Source organism: Nansenia antarctica (genome assembly GCF_963989245.1).
Source record: "Nansenia antarctica genome assembly, chromosome: 18".
NCBI classification, from domain to species: domain Eukaryota; kingdom Metazoa; phylum Chordata; class Actinopteri; order Argentiniformes; family Microstomatidae; genus Nansenia; species Nansenia antarctica.
The window spans coordinates 11,656,115-11,677,657 of NC_137691.1; the positions used below are offsets into that span (position 1 = coordinate 11,656,115).

A 21,543-nucleotide genomic window follows, 5' to 3' on the forward strand; every position below is an offset into this window, starting at 1 on the left:
TGAAAATGTGTTTTACACATAATATGTGATGATATTATCATGACGTTAGAATTATAAGGTTCTATCTCCATTTTTGTCAAAATTGAATTTTTTACATAATCTGATCCATTAGGTGTTTATTAATGCCTGTGTGGTGTTACTTTTAAAATGTTGACATTTTTGAGTTGAGTAATTCATAAAATACAAAGGTTCCATCTCACAAAACATAATGGAATGTAAAAACTTTGACGCTCAATATCTCTGAACTGCCCTAAACGGAGATAGAACCGTATCATTCTAAGATCACGATATTCTTTTAAAATAGGTTCTACTACTTGACCAATGTATCGTTTCCTGATGAATTGTAGAATATTGTGACATTATAGGCTACGTTTTTGTATTCCCTCAAACAGAGAATAAAACATATGGCTGAAGTCTTAAAGAAAATGTTGTTTCATAAGACATCAAAAGATACACAAATATAACCCATATCATCCCATTAGAACAGACAATGATCCTTTAAAATGATAGTTGCCGTACCAGACCACCCGCTGACCAGACAGACAGTGTGGGGGGAGAGAGAGCTTTGTAGCAGGAAGGGATGGGCAGTTTGGGTCTTGAGTTTCCCATACTATGAAGCCACAATGTAGCCTAGCCTGAGGGAAAGGATGGGGCCCTTGTCACAATTAGTGGGAATCCAATCAGACAGTTGGGCTGACTGCCTAGATGCTTAGATGGGGACATGTGCTTTTCAATAGGGAAAGGTATTATTCCTTCATCCGCCACGAAAATCAGTTATTCTGGACAGCACATGACATGACGCGTCCATTGCCATTGTTCAGAATTAAATGTGTGTCCTCTGAAGGTAAAGGGGTGAGTGCTGGGGGGAATAACCATGACTTAATTGCTCAGAGATTTCTGGCAGTGTAGTGGCCTCTTTAGAGACTAGGGTGGTTTCCCAACAGACAAAACTGGAAGTAGAATCTATTTTACAGTAAATCAGACCAGCCTTTCTAAAACGAATATCATTCAACTCAATTTCCCATCAACTGTTCAATGCTGTTCAAAAACTCCCGAGGAACATAAACCATACCCCAAGGGGATCCAAAGGTTCCTGTGAATTCCATTGCTTCCACTTGTTCTCTGTCTCCCCTCCCTGTCTGAGATCACCTGACAGGGCTGTACACTCACACAGGGTGGAGTAGGGCAGAGCTCGCCTGAGGTCATTCTATGAGGCATGTCTGGGAGTCTGAAGGCATGTCCCAGTGACTAAGGGGTTTTACGTTGACTGTTTTGAAGGCTTACAATGGCTTACATCATACATCTTTACACTCGCCTGTAGTCAGTCTGGTTTTTATAAAATGACCAAAACATTAAGGAGAATGAGAAAACAACAATGTTTACTATGTAGGCTTTATTCTTTGTTTTAAGTGTATATTGTTCTAAATCTTTTTTTGAAAAAACTATAAAGATTGACTTGTTGCAGGGACATTTGCATTGGTGTAGATAATATTTGGCTAAAAGGAGTAATAGGATTGATTTATAATGTGCCTCATTGTTACAGACATTGCCAGTCGTTAAAATCAAAGTAGACATGTGTAGAGTGTTGTATCCACCATCCTTTCTATCAGACATAATAAGATAAGATTTATTTATGAGATTATTCTTATTTGTCCATATTTTAAAATCTAGAATTATTACTTTTAATAATTATTCCTAGATATTTTTTTTACAGGGACATTATGTCAAGATCTGAATGTGGTCCCCCATGATGGACTAACGTAGAAGCACTTGAACATTCCTGATCAGGGCTTTTCACATGTGGTCCTTATTCTGGATGAAAAGTCTTCCTTGAGGATGTGACGTCACGGAATAGGACATTCGACGTGGGAGGAGATTGAGTAGTGTGGCGGGAGAATATCATGAGCAACTGAAAGCGCCCACGCGGCATCTCAGACCACGCCCACTTGACTGACGTAACCCAGACTACTACGACTGAAGACTCCGCCCACTTACACACACTCTCCTCCACGTGAACCTGAAGCTCGTGTGAGCCATGGAAGACAGTCTGTCACACACATTTCCTCTTTTCCAGACATTATATAATTATACCATTATATTATATTATCACATTAACCCAGACAGATAACCAACCAGTGGTCTACCAAACACCTACTGTGAGAAACACAGTAGGTATTTGGTTTGATTTGCCTATCAAATCAAACATGGTTCAAGTTGGCTATTCAGTTTCAGCACTTTGCACTGCAATGAAATACTTTAAAATGTCCCACTGATAACAATAACATGCGTGGGCTACAGGTCAACGACAAAAGGGTTTTTAAAACTTACCTATGAACTGTAATCCCACCGTAAAGCAACGCTGAAAGGTGTTCTTTTTGAAGAGAGGATGTGAATCGATATAATTCTGTTCTCGGTAAAGCGTCTAAACTCTAAACTCTCACTTTCAATAGGACTTTTCACCACCAACTAAAGTTGTTCTTAAAAGTAAATAGCTACAAATAATAGATCATCCAAGCCCTCACACGACGTCTTCTGTCTCTTATTCGCTTGGTATCTCCTCCCGATGTTCTCGCAGGGACAGGCAGAGCTTTTATAACCATCGGTGGTAGTGACTCAGTGACTCAGTCTTAAAGGCGGAGTCTGCTCAGAAGGTTTTCCTGTGAGGACATTCCAGTCCAGGGCAGGCCCCTCAGGCCCCTCCACTCAATTTAGGACAGATTGTTTGGGTGATATTCCAGTGCCCCACTCCCCACCACTTATTTAACCAGATAAAATCAATTGCGAACAAATTGTAATTTTCAATAATGACTTGGGGCCGATTCCTAGAAGGCTGATTAAATCAAATCCGGCGATAATCTTCTAATCGGCGATCATTTCAGTACGCGTTCGGTTCCATCAATGTGGCTCAAATCATTTGCTGCTTGGTTGCTTGGTTGCTATGCTATGCAACCAATCCTTCTGAACAAACCTGGTGGCGAGCAGGTTTACAGGCTGGCTAAGGTAATGCCTGTGTCAAAAATGTCTCACAGGCGGAAACTACATCCCGAACGACAGTTCCGTCAAGTGTCTTTTAGGAAATATTCGTTCCCACTTTTTTACGAGATAGATAGATAGTTTCACTGTGTGATAGATAGATAATTTGATATTTTGAAAGTGTGATCGATCGATATATAGATAGTTTGATTGTGGGATAGATAACTTGATATTTTGAAAGTGTGATAGATAGTGTGATAGATAAATAAAAAAGTGTAAAAATAAATAAATAAAAAGATAGGTATGTCATTGCCACTTGCAACTTGCATTGCCACCATCACAGTGGTGTGATTGGTGTAGGGGTTAAGGCAGCCAGCTAGAGTTCTGAAGGTTGTTGGTTTGATATTTAATTTAATGTCTTTTTTTTTTTTTTTTACATTTACCCGAAGCCTTCATGCAAATCAATTTACAATATATATTAGGGTACACAGTGCTGGAGGACAACAAGCCTCTGTCTCTGGCCCTGGAGGGCAAACGGCTCCCATTCACACACTACAGACACGTCACAGCTGACCACCACGGTAGGCCTACTGTAGAAGAAGACGAACAGAAGAATGTTTTATTTGCCATGCAATCAACTTGTCAGTCAATTGTTGGAATTTGGTATTTTTTGGTTCTAGGCACAGGGTCAGCCGTAGTCGGCGCCCCTGGAGCAATTTCAGGGTTAAGTGTCTTGCTCAAGGGCACATGCAGCTCCCTCCTGAGGTGGGGATCGAACCAGTGACCTTTCGATTTGCTAGCCAGCCTCTCTAACCTCTTTACTGTACACGGCGGAAATCACCTTCACTCTTATTGTGGATTCAGCCATATGCAGCCATAACATGAGCCTAACTCATGTTCATATTGCAGACGTTCACCTCAAGCTGGCCTTACCACAGGGATATGAAGAAGGCCTGCACCCTCTCCTGATCATCGTGTGAGCTTTACAAAACAGGAAAGCAAACATGAAAATATTCCTCATAATATAAGACATTTGACAGAGACACATGGACACTACATTTGTGAGCAAATCATTTTAAAGGAAACAGGTTTCACACAAAAGCGTCTCATAGAACATGATTAAAACTAAAAGCAAAAAAATCAACAAAACTATAAGGATTGGCTTGTTCCAGGGACATTTGCATTGGTGTAGATAATATTTGGCTAAAAAGAGTAATAGGATTGATTTATAATGCTGCTGCCTCATTGTTACAGACTTTGCCAGTCGGTCAGGGCTCAGCGCCAGTCACGTGACTGAAAACTATGAATAGTGACCTCTTGTGGTAAATCATAGAAACCTAAGTACGGTAGTAAGAATCAGAGGTGAGTGAGGGGCAATCCTAACATAGTACTGAACAAACAGAAAGATATACTTTGTATATACTTTGTAATAAAGACACAAGATCTTTCTACCACCAGTTTTTGTTTTATAATTTAATGAACATTACGAAATAGTACAAATATCAAGGAAAAGAAAAACATAGGAATCTTGTTAAGTTGAAATTGGGACTATTGTATTAATTGCCTGATCTTTCTCCTTTTGTCTTATAATTGCAATATCCAGAATGCCATTGCCATGACTTATCACCAGATCAATTAGACAAGATTCAAACAAAGGGTCAGAACAGGATAGGATAGCTATCCCCCACCCTCCTTCACACACAAAACAATCCTGCTGACATGGGAACTTTGACCTTTGAGAAGTACTCTACTTAGAACAGCATGTTTCAGTGACGTGGTACATTCATAGACATATATACAGAGACAGAAAGCTTTGGGCGATTTATTGATGACATGGAATGCTGCTGGAGACTATAATAATAATAATAATATAATAATATGATCAGCACTGACAGGACTAACAGGACATCTGAATCAAACATCACAGCTGCATTACACCCACTTATTTACAAAATACAGAGGAATTGGATCTCTTGCATGTCAGAGAAAAAACAAATGAAAAAAATCTAAAGCACTAATCTATTTGACTGTTTTTGAAAATGAAAATGAAAAAGAAAAAAAAAGACACCACGTGGGTGTCCATTGGATAAGTCCATCACATTAAACAATTCTCAATTAAGAGACGACTGTTCATTCATCTTCGCCTTCGATCGAATGTGACTGCCGTGCATCTTCTTACTTTCTCTCGTTAGATCGGGAGCGGCTGTGAAAAAGAAAGTGAGAGTTGCGGCAAAATGTTTATCTGAAACACTCACAAGCTCTATGAACAGTGAGACATCGGCAGCACTTCCTTCCAGGGCTAAATCGTAGCACTGTACCATTACATCACTGCCATTAACATGGTGGTTCCATTGTGACATTCATATATATTTGCTTTAATACTAGGGGTGTACCGGATCGGATCGTGTCGCGGTTTCTGAGTCACGGATCGGATAATTTTTCGGATCTACACAACATTTTTAAAAATAAAACCTGCTTTTTCCTTGAATTCTGTAAAAACACCACTTTTATTGTGTGCAACAAAAACAACATTCAAGATGTCAAAACTGGTCAAATATATATACCATTCTACACTCAAACATTACATATAATACTGAAATACGCATTCAACTTAAATTATAGTGCAATAGGAGAGAGGGAGGAGGCACCTGGCTGCAGCAGTGAATCACTGGGCTCTTTAAAGCAGACAAATAAACATGTTTTATGCCACTTTTAACGAAATAATAAAGTGAACCCTTCCTTTAAACATGGTACGAAAAAAATGGCTACATTATCAGAAGTTGTCGAGCTGCCTTTCTTGCCTCCCGTTAACACACCAGGGTAATGTCACGTCAACCGTCAACCGTGGGGGGGGGGGGGGCGATCCGTACGGATCAAGGATCACCCGTCATCCATTACATCCCTATTTAATATCATAGCTGCTTACCTCCTTGATCTAGAGAAGGATCTTGAGGGTTTATTGGTCCTGTCCCGTGACAGAGATCTATCCCTCCTCCTGTCTCTGGAGAGAGATCTGTAGGGAAAAAAACAACAATTAACTAAACCTGGGGGTTATTCCATCAATGTCACTATAGGAAAAGCCAGGCTTATTATTATTTTAACAAGTCTTGCGACTTGTATCTTGCAGAATTTATCAAAATAAGCCTGGATTGAATACCGCCCTGGAAGTGAATGTTAGCTGGGTTGAAAACAACACTTGTTAAGTCATACTGAAAAGCCCAATTTAATAGAATCCAATGTCACAGGACATTAATTCCACTTTAAGCATGCAATAAATGTTTTCACACAATCATTCAGTGGGTTTGATAGGCCCAGAGACAGAGACAGGCTTCAAAAGAAGCTCCTTCATCCAAGTGTTAATATAGTTAACCCATAGGATGGCTGTTACAGTCAAGTGGTGTCTAATATGCAAGCAGTGTTTCCCCTTGGACTGCCAGGTTTGCTGCCTTGGGGGGGTGGCATGGACCATGGCATGGACCCCCCCCCCCCCAGGGGGTAAGACCCTGCGACTAGGGCTGGGACGACGTCAATACGTCGACTTGCGTAATGTGCGTCGCAAATAAACAACATGGCTGCGACCAGTTACGAGCGACGTGTCATTGATTTTCAACAACGCTTAACTCGCGCTTTTATTTTGAAGACGAGAAAACGAAACCGGAAGTCTATAATATCAGAATGTGCCTCTTGTTGTCGTTCAGAGTCAGAGAACAGATACCAAACTGCCGATATGTTTGCTATAATTATATTACTTGGCAGTAGGCCGTCATCACTCAATGCTCGTCTCATTCACAGAACAGCATGGGTTGCTTGCTTGCACTGTTTGATCGCGTCATAAAAAATTAACGTCTCACATTGGCGAACATTCACACGGAACACGGAATGGCCGAACTCCAACTGTGCTGTAAAGTGGGTGGAGTATGGACTCCGCACATGCGATAGTATGTATACTAGTATACTAGATAGTAGTATAATCATGCGAGCTTTTATCGACCGGAGATCTCCGACACAGTCGTACATCAATGGCGCGGTTAAGGCTCGGTGCATCCCTACTCTCAAGTATTGTGATTTTCTGTCGTTTTTCTTTTCCCTTTCCCTGTCAGTGTCCCTGTTAGACAAGCCATCATTATGAACAGCTAAGATACTGTAACTTGTTGACCTCCTAACTGTCTCTCGCGACACGCCCGCCCCACACTTTGAGAAACACTGACCTATAATAATAATAATAACAAGGAGGCAGGCGGGGGGAGAGAGGAGGGGGGGAGCAGAGAGAGGGGGAGAATGTTATATTGTTACTGAGATCGTTATTGTTACTGAGAGGTATAGTTACGGTATTCCGGTTAGAATTTCACTCGAATTGCACTAATTAGAGGATTTTATGTTGGTATTTATTTTCGTATTCCTCCTGAAAATGACTTGAACTTGCCTACTGCATTACTTGCACTTTCCGTTAACTTTTATATTTTATAATATTATATTTTATGTTGGACTGTAAGAAAGAGAGGATATTTTTTGTTGTGGAATATTGCCCTGCAGTGCAGAAGCCTAATTTATATATTTGTACAAGAATAATTTAATAAAATACTGAAATGTTAATAAGAGAAGTTTTAGACATTTATTTTGGGAAAATTAAGTGATACATTAATCAAACAGTAAAAATAATAATCGTTAGACTAATCGTTAAACTAGTCGTTAGACTAATCGAAAAAATAATCGCTAGATTAATCGTTAGAAAAATAGTCTTTGGGACAGCCCTACCTGCGACATACCAGCGTCATGTCCAGGGGGTGTACTAACTTGTACATCAAGCCGCCTCATGCTACTGAAACAGGAGATAGGCTCCTGCTCCTATGGGCCATTAGGCTCGAGAACCGTCGGTTCTCAAGGCTACTTACTTATGTGGTCTTGACTACCTGTCCACTTTCTCACCTGGTTCTTGCTCTCTCTCTCTTTGGTGTGCCGACACCATCCTGCTCTCTCTCCTTCTCTCCCTCTCTATCCTCCTCTCTCCCTCTTTTGCTGTCAACCAAAAGGCAAATATAACAACCAGAGTATTTATAATCTAATAAGAGGTATACATTGATCCATATCAATTTATAACATAATTATAATTGAATATTGGATTGCTGTGGGCAACGCAGTCAGACAATGTCATTTTGACTTTACTCTCACCTGAAAAAAATCGTATGTCCAACTATAAAAAACAGACAGTTCCAATGCTTCAATCCACTGTCCATGTACTGTAAATATGCCATTATGGTATTACCATAAAGCCCAATTCTAGCAGAATAAGAAAGATAGTATATCTACTTTAAGTAAAATAATAAAGTGCATCCAGTTAGCTCTTTAGCTGGCATGTGTGCAGCAGACTAGCTCATCTAATCACCTCTGAGTAAGCTAGCTAGTTAGCTTGCTAGTTCTTTGACACTATTTTACATACCATGGAACTATAATCAGACACTTTCTAGTCACAATAATAACGACCAACTTGAACCAACTTGCTCTGTTATGCGAGACTACTGGCGGACTAACGTTACCAACGAGCCCATGGGCTTGCCACTCGCCAGATTCGGGTTGGGTGCATTTAAAAAATATATACGCTTGTCAGATGTTTGGTGTCTACGTCCGTAATAATTCCACTTTCTTGGGGGGCGGGGGGTTCCGTTGGGGGGGCGGCCCGCCCGCCCAAGGCAATGGTAGGGGAAACACTGGCAAGACATGGTCAACTGGTTACATACCTGCTGCGACTGCGACTGAAGCTCCTCCTGCGTGGGGATCTGAGGGGACAAGTGAGGCGGCGTCACAAACATAGCACGGTGCATCTGCGGCCCAATGATACCCAACCCCTTCCAAAATGATCTGACCCCCCCTCCCCCACAAACCCTAGACAGTACCCTCTTAACACAGCCCCTCAGCGGGCATCAAGCTATTCTACACAGGGTGGCAATAGAAGACTGTGGAGAGGGCATTTGTTACTGAAATTCAGTCAGCATCTTCCTTAAAAATGTCATGGTTGGTTAATACTGCCGGCTGAGTGAATGTGGCAAAAAACTGCTTTGAGAAAGAAGTACAATTACATCAAATGGGAAGGGGGACGGAAATGGAGGGTTGTAAACATAACCAATGGTAAAATAGTGGGTAAGGGGGGGCTCTTAATACTGCAGTAAACTCAAGGTTACCCACTGAGGACAAGCGAAAAGCACACACCAGATTGGATCACTGTGACCCAACCGGGGCGGGCGATACAGTAACCTTTCGAAAGGGAAGCACTGATCAGAATAGAAACACCTTCACAATTATGTTCAGACCCCCATGATTAACCAGGTAGGTTATATAACTGTATCATCCACATTTCTGAAAGAATATGTGGGTTTTAGGCACTGGATGTTGAGCCGTTCCCCTTTAACAATGAATTACAGTAGTAAAGTGAGAAAAATCAACCATGTATGATTCAAATAAAAAAGGAGAACCTTTTTTTTAACCAGCTGTCTCTTCACTTTTAAAACTGTAAATCAGCAGTGTACTGTATGAAGCAGGAAAAACTTACTAGTCTTTTGGTTTTCAACAAGCTAGAAATGACGAAGGGGAGGCAGACTGTAGGCTGGGTAGGCAGAATTGGCTGAATAGGACTGGCCAGATGCTGCAAGGTGATTAGTTGGCTGGCGGATGGGGGCTGGCTGTGGATTTTTCCTGCTTTTATTGGTTAGCCGAGGGCTGCTGCTGGTAGGTTGTAGTGTAGACATTTGGTAGCGTAAAACGCTGATTGGTCGGGAATGTGAGGTGGGCCGCTGCCGATTGGGTTAAGGTTGGAGGAGGAGGCTGAGAACGGCATGCTCAGGAACCAATGGGCTGGTGCAACCTGACGAGTGGCCATGCCTGGGTCATGTGCACACCAGCCAAGCGGATTGGGGCACGCTGGTCAGCGGTCACATGATGCTGAAAGAGGACTAGTTGACTGACTCAGAGGGTGGTGAGAAGAGGCATGGTGGTGACTCTGCAACGGGGTTCATTTTTATTAATATAGATGGTAAATAAAAAAGCAACCTCAAATGTCAACAAAAAAACTGGCATCACAACCGATCTAGCATCATTAACCAACTTTCATACAAAGAGGTGCTGCTTTGAAATGTTCGTTCACTTACTTCAAAAAGCTAGCTGTGAATTTTACACTTTGCCAAAGCCTCAAATTGTCTTGAAAGTGCACAGGATATTGTACACTTTAAAACACATTTGGTGCTCCAGACAACAGTGGAAGGCCGAATTTAGAGAAAGATGCAGCAGCAGTAAATGCAAATGTAGTTAATCTGGCATACAAAGCAGCACACTCCTTTCAATTTACATTCTACCCACCGCCTGGATCTTAAGCTTCCTGGAACTCATGTTAAAATGATCAACAATGGCAATGAAGATGAAAACTGCATGCCTTCAAGATCACAACACAGTCATGACTGTAGATTACCATGGTAACCAAAGGTTACCAAACAGTCAGAGCTAGGCTATCAACACATGTTGCAAATCACAGGAGACCCAGTTTGGAGAGGAAACAGGAACTAAAAGAGTTAAACTAAGAAAGGGGACAGAAATGGATTAGTTGTCTATTTAGGGCATTGCTATCATAAAGCACCGTGCGGGGTGATGAGTTACCTGCGCCTGGCTGGGGGGCTGCCACCACGCCCCCGCCTGTAGTCATCGCGACCAGGACGCCTGCTCCAGGAAGGGGGGGGGCCCCGGGTGCGGGTGCGCTTCTCGCCATTGGACAGCTCCACACGCACCCTGCAACCACATAGTGTCCTGTGCAGCAGATCAATAAGGATTGAAGCCCCAGGACATGCAGTCAGGAAAAGCAACCAAAAACAAATTGATCGACATGGCCGAGTTTCATTCCCTTTAGAGTGGTCAAAGGGAGAGAGCTCATCAACAAATAGCTATCCACACAAATTGTTTCAATCACTGGGTAAGTAGGCTAGAATTAAAGGTGTTTTCTAATCGTAATATCCATTAAAACACAGTTTATTTACCTTCCGTCAAGCTCCCTCACAGCATCTGTGGCGTCTCTGGGATCTTCAAATTCTACAAAAGCAAAGCCAGGGGGGTTCCTAGCCACCCACACGCTGCGGAGCGGTCCATAGTAGCCAAAGGACCTCTCCAGCTCTGTTTTGTTACCATTGTTCCCAAGGTTCCCCACATAGACCTTGCAGTCCAGGGGACAGTCTCTGTGCATGGCTGGATCTGATAACAGACGGTGCAGATTTTATACATTTGATTCAACTCCCGATTAAGGAGCTTAAGGAGCGTCAGCAACGTGAGAAATGTAAACGTAACATGCATTCCACCCATGACATTTCTATGTGAAAGGTTCCCGTCAGTTATATATAGAGACAAACCAGAAAAGCTACTTCAAGCAGTTCTGGAATGTGCCAGCAGCTTTATCTTGTCTTGTGACAATCTGCTTGGCGTTTCAAATGCACACAATGTAATTTAGCATGCAAGGTACGACAAAACACAAGTAATTACCTGCCATTTCAACAGGCCTCAATTTTCAAAAAAGAATTGATAGTCTGCAAACGTCAATGACAAACTGAAAGAAGAATTGTCCATTTAGATTTTCATGTAGTACACATTTTTCCACACATTATCACACATCATGACAACAATGTAAATTGAAATATTGTATAATTCCATGTTCATATGCGATTATTATTTTTCTTGAATTGATGAGGCCGGTCTAAAGATTCAATTTCCCCCCTACATGAAGGCACATTCAGACAGCCAGATGTGTGTACAACAAGCAAGCAGGTGTGTGGTAGATCATTCTGGTAGAATTGGGAGTAGGCTGCAATTGGTCAGAAGAAATGAGTGGCTCGGGCCTAGGCATATGGTGTGGAAATGCATAGCACATGTCTATGGTGTGGAAATGCATAGCACATGGAAATGCATTGCAGGGAACTCTTCTCATCTCCATGACACACTGCATCTAGCTAACTGACTACTGTGATCAGGGATAACAGCTAATGGAAAAAGTGTCACACGGTTAGCTAACTTGGCCTTTAACTTTAGATAGGCTATAAAAAGAGAAATCGAAAAAAGAGATTAGCAAAATAAACGTTGGTAAAAAAACAACGAATAATAATAACATGTGCAAGCCAGGTGTTTTGCATTTCAAAACATCCCTCCCTCACACACCCCCTCTGGCCTTTGTTCACAACAACTCAAAATGGCTGTGGGATGGGAGATCAGTTAGCTGCAAAAACGACCAAGATTGCAAGATAAATTATCATACTACAGCAAAGACAGGTAGCAATGGCAGGGAACATGCAATTCCACTGTTTATTGCAGCATGTTTTAACGAGCTGAATGCTACATGTATTTATCACAACGAACATGCAATGTTCGTTGTGATAAATCCATGTAGCAATCAGCTCGTTAACACATCAGTGGGGTATTCCATCAACGTCGCTAAAGGACAATCTAGGCTTATTTTGACAAGTATCGCGAGAGTTCTAGAAAAATCCCAGTTTATTCTGATAAATCTCGCGAGATTTAGCAAAAAAATACGCCTGGTTTTTCCTTTAGCGACGTTGATGGAACACCCCCCAGGGTTAGCTAGTGAGCTACAGTGGACCAGCCAGGCTCGACGAGAATATCACAAATACAATGACTACTGCAGAATACATGACAGTCATGACATCAGTTTTATATTTACCGTATTATTGTATCGCTCTCGTGAAACCAACAGTCTACCGATAATCTACTGGTTATCTGGTCCTTCGTCAAGGCTTGCACAAAAAAACACCGTGAGAACAGGAAATCCTCCTGGCCCCTACCGGATGTCCTCCTGGCCCTACCGGATGTCCCGCCTCTTGGAGCGAGGCCAATAATTTATTTTATTTTATTATTTTATTTAACCAGGCAAACATGTAAGAACAATGTTATATAATGTTATAATAATAATAATAATAATAATAATAATAATAATAACTTTATTTGTATAGCGCTTTACCTGCAAAACGTTGCAGCTCAAAGGACCCAAAGGATGGGTTTTTATCATCTTAATTAAATTATTTAGTCATTTAAAGGCAATATTAAAAAGATGGGTTCAGGGCTTGTTTGAGCGAGGACAGTAATCAGGGCTTGTTTGAGCGAGGACAGTATCAGGGCGTGTTTGAGCGAGGACAGTATCAGGGCTTGTTTGAGGACAGTATCAGGGCGTGTTTGAGCGAGGACAGTATCAGGGCTTGTTTGAGGGAGGACAGTATCAGGGCTTGTTTGAGAGGACAGTAATCAGGGCTTGTTTGAGAGGACAGTAATCAGGGCTTGTTTGAGAGGACAGTATCAGGGCTTGTTTGAGCGAGGACAGTATCAGGGCGTGTTTGAGAGGACAGTATCAGGGCTTGTTTGAGGACAGTATCAGGGCGTGTTTGAGCGGACAGTATCAGGGCTTGTTTGAGAGGACAGTATCAGGGCGTGTTTGAGAGGACAGTATCAGGGCGTGTTTGAGCGAGGACAGTATCAGGGCGTGTTTGAGCGAGGACAGTATCAGGGCGTGTTTGAGAGGACAGTATCAGGGCTTGTTTGAGAGGACAGTATCAGGGCGTGTTTGAGCGAGGACAGTATCAGGGCTTGTTTGAGAGGACAGTAATCAGGGCTTGTTTGAGGGAGGACAGTATCAGGGCTTGTTTGAGCGAGGACAGTATCAGGGCTTGTTTGAGCGAGGACCGTATCAGGGCTTGTTTGAGCGAGGACAGTATCAGGGCGAGTTTGAGCGAGGACAGTATCAGGGCTTGTTTGAGAGGACAGTATCAGGGCTTGTTTGAGAGGACAGTATCAGGGCGTGTTTGAGCGAGGACAGTATCAGGGCTTGTTTGAGAGGACAGTATCAGGGCTTGTTTGAGAGGACAGTATCAGGGCGTGTTTGAGCGAGGACAGTATCAGGGCTTATTTGAGCGAGGACAGTATCAGGGCGTGTTTGAGCGAGGACAGTAATCAGGGCTTGTTTGAGAGAGGACAGTATCAGGGCTTGTTTGAGAGGACAGTATCAGGGCGTGTTTGAGCGAGGACAGTTTCAGGGGCTTGTTTGAGCGAGGACAGTAATCAGGGCTTGTTTGAGCGATGCTTGGCCAGAACAGGGGGGTATTCCATTAAACGTCGCTAAAGGAAAATCCATTCATCAGAATAAGCCTGGATTTTCCTTTAGCAACGTTGATTTACTGTGCAGCCTCAAATTTCACAATGAAGTGAAAATAAACGCGCCGGACCCACGTGGAGACCTATAGTAAGTAGGCAGGGTCTTACAGTATTTTCTCCCGCCACATATTTCAAATATAGGCTACTGGGTGGGTCAGAGCAACGCATCCGGTTGCGTCAAGTCCCCGCCGCTTTTTAGGTAGGGAGTCTGAAGGCATGTCCCAGTAGGGCTTTGCTGACTGTTTTGAAGGCTAACGCCGGGTGCACACAGGGCCATTGCGTTGCGTTGCGCAACCTGGTGGGATGGACTTGACGTACTTCAACGTGCGATGCAGACGGTAAGCTCTACTCGTGTTGCTAGCGAAGTTTCCCACAGAAGTGGGAAAAAAAACGTCAGATCAGATATATAAAGGGTTATTTTGATAAACTGGACACATTTTGTGAATATATATGGTTACTTTCTCGCCTGAAAAGAACATATAAAAACTTCATAAAATGACATTAACACTTGTAGAGCCAAATTATAGATTTTAGCCAATGGCGGCCAAAATTGAGGATTTAAAATAAGGAACTGCTTTCAGTACAGACATTGTATGTGTCCACCTCACCAAGCTCAGTCAAATAGCTAGCTAGCTTACTAGCTACATAGTTGGCTCACTAGCTCAGCTGTTCACATAGTGGAATGTATGATGATGTTGAATGATTACATCCATTCTTCCTTTCAATATCTTGTGGTCTAAAAATGGATAAGCAATGGTGTATTTTGGGTAAGGCACTTAGCCCTCAGTTACTCCAGAGGGAATGTCCCTGTAATTCGTAATTGTAAATCGCTTTGGATTAAAAGCGTCTGCTAAATGGCAAAATGTAATTTAAATTAATGCTAGCCCGGCTATTATTATTCATTAGGCTAACGATCAGCGTGACCATGTTTATGACTATGACCGTATCATAGTCATAGAGCAACTGAGCAAGCTGTGCAAGGTTAACAACCTGCTGCTGAACAAGTCAAAGACCCAGGAAATCATCGTAGACTTCAGGAGGAAAAAGTCCGAGATCCAGCCCCTGCTCATCGACGGAGAGAGCGTGGAGAGAGTCTCAACCCTCCGATTCCTGGGGGTGCACATGCAGGATGACCTGACCTGGAAGGACAACACAAAAGCCACCATCAAGAAGGCACAACAGCGGCTATACATCCTGAGAGTCCTCAGGAAGGAACACAGCAAGCAGGAGATACTGGTGACCTTCTACCGCGGCGCAGTGGAGAGCATCCTCACCTACGGCATCTGCAACTGGTTCTCCAGCTGCACAACCGCGGAGAGAAATGCGCTACAGAGAGTCGTGAGAACAGCCCAGAAGATCACCGGCGCCCCCCTCCCCTCTCTGGAAGAGCTGTACAACACACGCTGTCTCAGGAAGGCCTCCAAGATCTCCAGGGACCCAACCCACCCTGGGTACGAACACTTTACCCGGCTGCCCTCGAAAAGGCGGTTCAGGACCATGGCCACAAGGACAAACAGACTGAAGAACAGCTTCTACCACAGGGCCGTCCAGGCCCTGAACACAGCAAAGACCTAGGTTCTGGGCCCTGGACAGTCTGGACGGATTGATGGCAGCTGCTGGACTGAAAAAATCAGGTGTAGTGCTGAGGCACAAATATGTACATTTCAAGCCTGCAAACTGCGACACTTTAAAGAAATGTGCAATAACACTATGTGCAATATGACAACCCTAGTCGTCTATCTGTACAGTATAGTATAGTGGATAGTGTACATTTTATAAACCTTTATTTATGTAAACCAGCTCCTTCCCTTCTTGTGTTTTTTTTAAAGTGTTTTTTTTTCTTTCCTAACACCAGGGGAGCCACCCCTCCTAAATTTCGTTGTTTGATACCTGTACTGTAGCAATGACAATAAAGACCATTCATTCATTCATTCATTCATTCATTCATTCATTCAGCCAGGGTATTGTTTATCAGTTTCAGACGTTCATGTTACGGTGGTTGTCTATTAAGCTGTCCTCCTAATTCCTGTAAGTCTGTCATTCGAATGTTTATGGTTAAGTTACATATTATACATTTACCCTGCTTATACTTTATACATTATATATATATTGTTGTATTATCATTAGTGTATTATATTCAGATGTGAGAGTTAGCATACTGTCTCAGTTCATGCTTCTATTGTTTGTATCACTGCAGGGCTTCTTCATCTTTGTCATTAAACTCTTGATTGACATTGAGGAGCGTATTTCTTCAGATAATAATTAATATGGACAATAATCTAATTTGCCATATGGGGCCTGCATACAATTACATGTTTAAATAAGTTTGATTGAAAATTGATTGATTGAAAACTTTATTAGAAGATTTGCAGAAGTAGGTACATGAAAGTACATATTACATACAAGGTCAACTAACAGGATAAAAACCCAAGAAAGCCACTGGCTTATTTCAATTGGGGTCCTTGATACTCAATTAATCGTTACATGTAAGACAGACAAAAAACTAGTACTATCTACAAGATAATACAGACAAATAACTAGTACTATCTACTAGATAAACATACATCCAACATGGGAAGAACAATACAACAAAACATAAGGTATGTACAGCGGGTAGGACAGGTGGGGACATACACCACAGGTGGGGGCGGGGGACAAAACACAAAGTATGTACAGTGGGTAGTTCGGGCAGGGGGACAGACATATAATATGTACAATGGGTAGTTCGGGCGTGGGGGACAAAACAACAAGTATGTACAGTGTGTGGTCATGGTGGGGGGGGTACAAAAACACCAGTAGATTTAGGAGGGGGGGGGGGGGGGCGACATAATAACAGTCAAAAAAAAAAATGTCAAAGCCTTATGTTTGTAACTTCAAAATACAGTCATTACTCCCAGATGAAGTTCTGGCAATAGCCAATTGGCTGCAAAACTATTTAGCTTCAGTAGCTGAATGCAACACGAATGGATGGAGTATTTTTCATCCACGTTGACTGATTGGTGACACATGACATCGATCTGGCATATCAGCTATGCAAAACAAAACATTTGATATGTTTTGCATACCAATCAGGAATTGTATCTGGATTTATCTGGAAGGGCGTCTGCTTATCCAAATAATTGGAATGGATTTACCGCGATTCGGTTATAGAAAAAGGTAGCTGCGTTTGTCTATGAATGACGGCTGTGCTTTGGGCTTCTCGTTTGGTCTGTGGATGTGTCTGTCCGCCAGGGGGCGGGGCAGCGCTGTGTGTCAGTGTGGGACTGGCTACGTTAGCTTGTCTGTCAGAGAGAAGTACTGGCCCGGAAGGTCTCACAAACAGGCCCATGTCATGGTCTGACCTATGGAAGATCCCCCAAGCTAGGCTCAGCTTCCTGATCAGAGCAACATATGACACCTTGCCTTGTCCCCGAAACCTCCACCAATGGTTTTCTGCCGAAGAGACCTGCCCCCTTTGCAACACCATCAATGCGAGCCTCCAGCACATCCTGACAGGCTGCAAGACAGCGCTGTCCCAAGGCCGCTACACATGGCGACACGACCTGGTGCTGAAAAAGCTGGCAGAGGTGGCAGAGTCATGCAGACAGGAGGCAAACAGCAGACCTTCCGCTCCAGACAGACATCCCATCCAGTTTGCAAGGGCTGGAGAGAGAGTCAAACCCTCCCGTCAGAGAGATACAGCAAGACTCCTCGCACCGGGTAGTGAGTGGACCATGAGGGTCGACCTGGGGAGACAGCTCCAGTTCCCCAGGGAGATCGTGGAAACATCGCTTCGACCAGACCTGGTCATGTGGTCAGAGGCTTGCAAGACAGTCCTTCTGGTCGAACTCACTGTCCCTTGGGAGGGTGGTTTGGAGGCAGCCAACGAGCGTAAGCGAGCCAAGTATGCAGTTCTGGCGGCGGAGTGCAGGGAGGCTGGCTGGAAAGCCGTTACGTGCCCTGTGGAAGTGGGGTGTAGGGGCTTCGTAGGTTCCTCAGCTGCTCGCCTACTCCGTGACATAGGATGCACAGGAGCAAGGCATCGGAAAGTCATGAAAGAGCTGGCTGAGGAGGCGGAGAAAGGCAGCTTCTGGCTGTGGCTAAGAAGGAAGCATAAGGGTTGGGGGGCGAACAACACCTAGGGCATCAGCAGGGGGTGGCAGGGAGAGATCCCTGCCATCGCTCCGCCACCAGGAGATGTACTGGGGTTAAAGGAGCGAAACGTCAATGACTGGTGGTCCCCAGCTGATGACCCAGTTAGGCCCACATAGGTGTTCAGTGAGGTGTCACAGCACACCTGTTCTAAAGGCACTGTTGGAGGTGCGTCAGGCAGCAATGCCCAGCAGGAGTACCATCACCTGTATCATGATTTGTTTAATTATCAATCAAATTCAAAAACAAATATTAGATTAGATTAGATCTTATTGTCATTGCAGAGTACAAATACCAGACAATGAAATGCAGTTCATCATCTAAACAGAAGCGCAAATAGTGATATAATAACATGATATAAAAACATGTGATATATCCCACCCATCCCTAATGTATATTATACTTTTAAGTATATGCCAACAAAACAAAGTTTTGTCTACATGTAAAATGTAGCAATTAACAACGTAGATTAATTAAATAAACAATTGTTTTGATGTAAAATAAATAATGAAATAATAAAATAGTAATAGATAAATGCTGTTTTATTTGGCCAGATTTCTCAGACAAACGAGCAAAAATTTAGTCAATCTGGATAGCATAATGCACTGATTTACATCAAGTTCTGTAAATACAGCTGGTCAAAAGAGCCGAGCAGCTCTATTTATAGAAGTTGATGTAATAAACAATTGATGGGGCATGATTTTGATCAGCTTGCCTTGAGCACAAATATGCCATTGGCCAGTCAGTGCATTATGCCTATCCAGATTAGCAAAATTACAATTTTAGATACAGAAGCATTTCCTTCCAAACAGCATATTGATGACTTTACTGAGGACGGAGCTGTGTTAATGTCTTCAGGAAGGATGGTTGTTGAAAAGCTGATTCATGACTGGACACCTTCACTCTACCTACCGCACATGAACAGCAGTTTTATTAGACACACATAATTATACAAAAAAGAATTATATATATTTAAATGGACTACAATAGTGGGTTTCTTCTTTTGTTTACAGTTTGGAGCCAGTTTCCCAGACGTTCATACATTTAGCAAGTTGTCACTGACAACACAGGAGAAACGGCCTTTAAACGTGTTCTCAAATGACATTGGAAGTCTCTGTTTCGTGGTTTTGAATGTAAACCCAAACAATTCTTCTATTTTTCAGAGGATTCTGAGGATTCTCCTGCCAGGTTTGGAGGACGACCATCTATGGATGTGGAGGGCTGCTCCATGCCAGGGCGAGAGCTTCACTAGTTTAATTTACCCTACATTACATTTCCTCCAACTATTTATAATATTGTCATTGAAAGTATTATTAGCATGAATCAAATGTTTTTTCATCCAATTTCACGGTATCATGTGTCTCATTTACTTCATTTATTCTATTTATGTGTACACATTTTCTATTAGATGCATGGAAAGCCCTCTTACAGTAAGCTATACATCTCGTCAGTCCCATAATAAACAACGTTATACATCCATTTCACCAACAATCATGTCAATCTTAAATCATTAAATCACCATTAAATCATCAATCATATCCTTACTTATTGGACACCACCAGTTTTCAAATTCACACACAGAAAAGTTTATTAAAGGGATCGGTACACATCAACCAACAAAAAGCAGAACAGAAATAAAAGCATGAGAAAGCATTAAAGTGATTCACTGTGCGCTTAAGCTAAATTATACAAATTACTCAGTCTGCAGAAACTTAACACATAGACCTACTATGTGTCTTTAACACTAAAATGTCAATAGCGAAGCTCATGAAAGTCGGATAAATGTCTTGCGGGAACCATAGATACACATGCAACCCTTGTATCATATACATCACAGTGACAGTTGAGTTGCTTAGGGTAACGAAAGGGTCAAATTCAACATCTCCTCACTATACTCTACAGTAGCAGTGCAAACCGTGTCACAGAAATTGAAGAGGAATTTCAAGCTTCAAATGAAAATATTTCAACATATTTTGTTATGCTGCCTTAAGCATGATACAGCTGTGAGACTCACAAGACGCTTCCACAACTGATGCCTGTTAATGAGAGATGACAAAGCACTGCTGCATACGGCAGCTGAATTGACCTAGCTTGAAGGCATAGCCAGCTAACGATAAACAACTCTTCCTTGTTAGATTGATTTTGATAAAGATGACACTCACTGACTCATTATGGTTAAGACAGCATAAACACGACTACAAATTAAATTAGGCAAAAACAAATTTGACATCAGAGGTATTAGAATACTTGAAGCTTAAGGTGCACAACCCCCCCCCCCCCAAAAAAAAAAATCTGTATCAAAATACTGTAATCAAGCCAGTTCATATAAAAGGCATTTTGAACGATTCTGAGCCATTATAGTTTGTGGCATGTTTTTCCCAGACAATAAAGCAAGGTAGGAACCACAAAGTGTACTGTGAACTACAGTAACCTACTGTATAGTGCTTAACAAATTAAATGAAAAACGGTCTGGTACTGCATGTTATCTTTACAGAAGTGACAGAATATTAGTACCATAAGGAAAGACAAAGCCATGAAAAGTGGGAGAAATGTAAGCTATAGACACGCATGTTGGTGCATAGTGATTATATTGCAGAATCAGAATACTGTTGGGCACTCGCACCAGAAGAACATAAACTAGTAATGAACATGTTCAGAAAAACAGATGAATCACAAGGCACTCTCTCACTTGACCGGTAACCATAGTTATAACACCCAACTGCCTGCCAACAATGTCCTCCTCAAACTAATGTGCTTGGCTACAATGCCCAAGAGCTTAATGAAGAGCAGCGATGAAAGCGCCTATCCTGACCGTTGATTGAATTAGCTAAAACTATTCATACAGATAAACTGGAACATCGAGGGAAAAGATTAAAAGTTTGAAACTTTTCTGCCTAAACTCAGTGGACACTAGGTGCTGCCTGTACCAAACTGACAGTGGTCTCAGAGACCACCTATGTGATGACGCACAGGAAACAGAGGCGGACGTCTTGGGCCGTTAAGCGCAACAAAACTAGTCATAAAACTATCTTATCTCCATCATTTGATTAAACAAATCCAATTTTACAAAATAAATTACCATAACATTAGGTATAGGAAAGGGAAAAGGGCAACTCCACAATGGGTCCGTAAGTTCTATGGGCTATGACTCCAAAGAATGTCCAGTTAAGTGTTAGATGTTACACTGCAGCCAGCCTTCATTACCCAGTGCAGCTCTGGGGCCTCTTTGACCAACTGAGTAGACAGTACAGTATTGTA

At 42.3% G+C, this 21,543-nt stretch overlaps 1 protein-coding gene across 1 annotated transcript; it reads right to left on the minus strand.

Annotated features, from left to right (window-relative positions):
- Nucleotides 1–4,301: 4,301 nt before the first annotated feature.
- Nucleotides 4,302–12,785, minus strand: srsf3b (serine and arginine rich splicing factor 3b). Its single transcript, XM_080548638.1, has 7 exons — nt 12,674–12,785; nt 11,485–11,548; nt 10,989–11,199; nt 10,615–10,761; nt 8,709–8,747; nt 5,900–5,986; nt 4,302–5,176 (listed from the first exon to the last, which is right to left on the minus strand). The coding sequence occupies exons 2-7, from the start codon at nt 11,489–11,491 to the stop codon at nt 5,149–5,151; spliced, it is 519 nt and encodes a 172-aa protein (XP_080404764.1). The 5' UTR covers nt 11,492–11,548; nt 12,674–12,785; the 3' UTR covers nt 4,302–5,148.
- Nucleotides 12,786–21,543: the final 8,758 nt, after the last annotated feature.

Coding starts and splice junctions, on each gene's coding strand:
- srsf3b (XM_080548638.1), bottom strand. Junction 10,762..10,988: donor GTGAGGGAGCTTGACGGAAG/GTAAATAAACTG, acceptor TCTGCTGCACAG/GACACTATGTGGTTGCAGGG. Junction 5,987..8,708: donor TTCAGTCGCAGTCGCAGCAG/GTATGTAACCAG, acceptor TTTTCCCTACAG/ATCTCTCTCCAGAGACAGGA.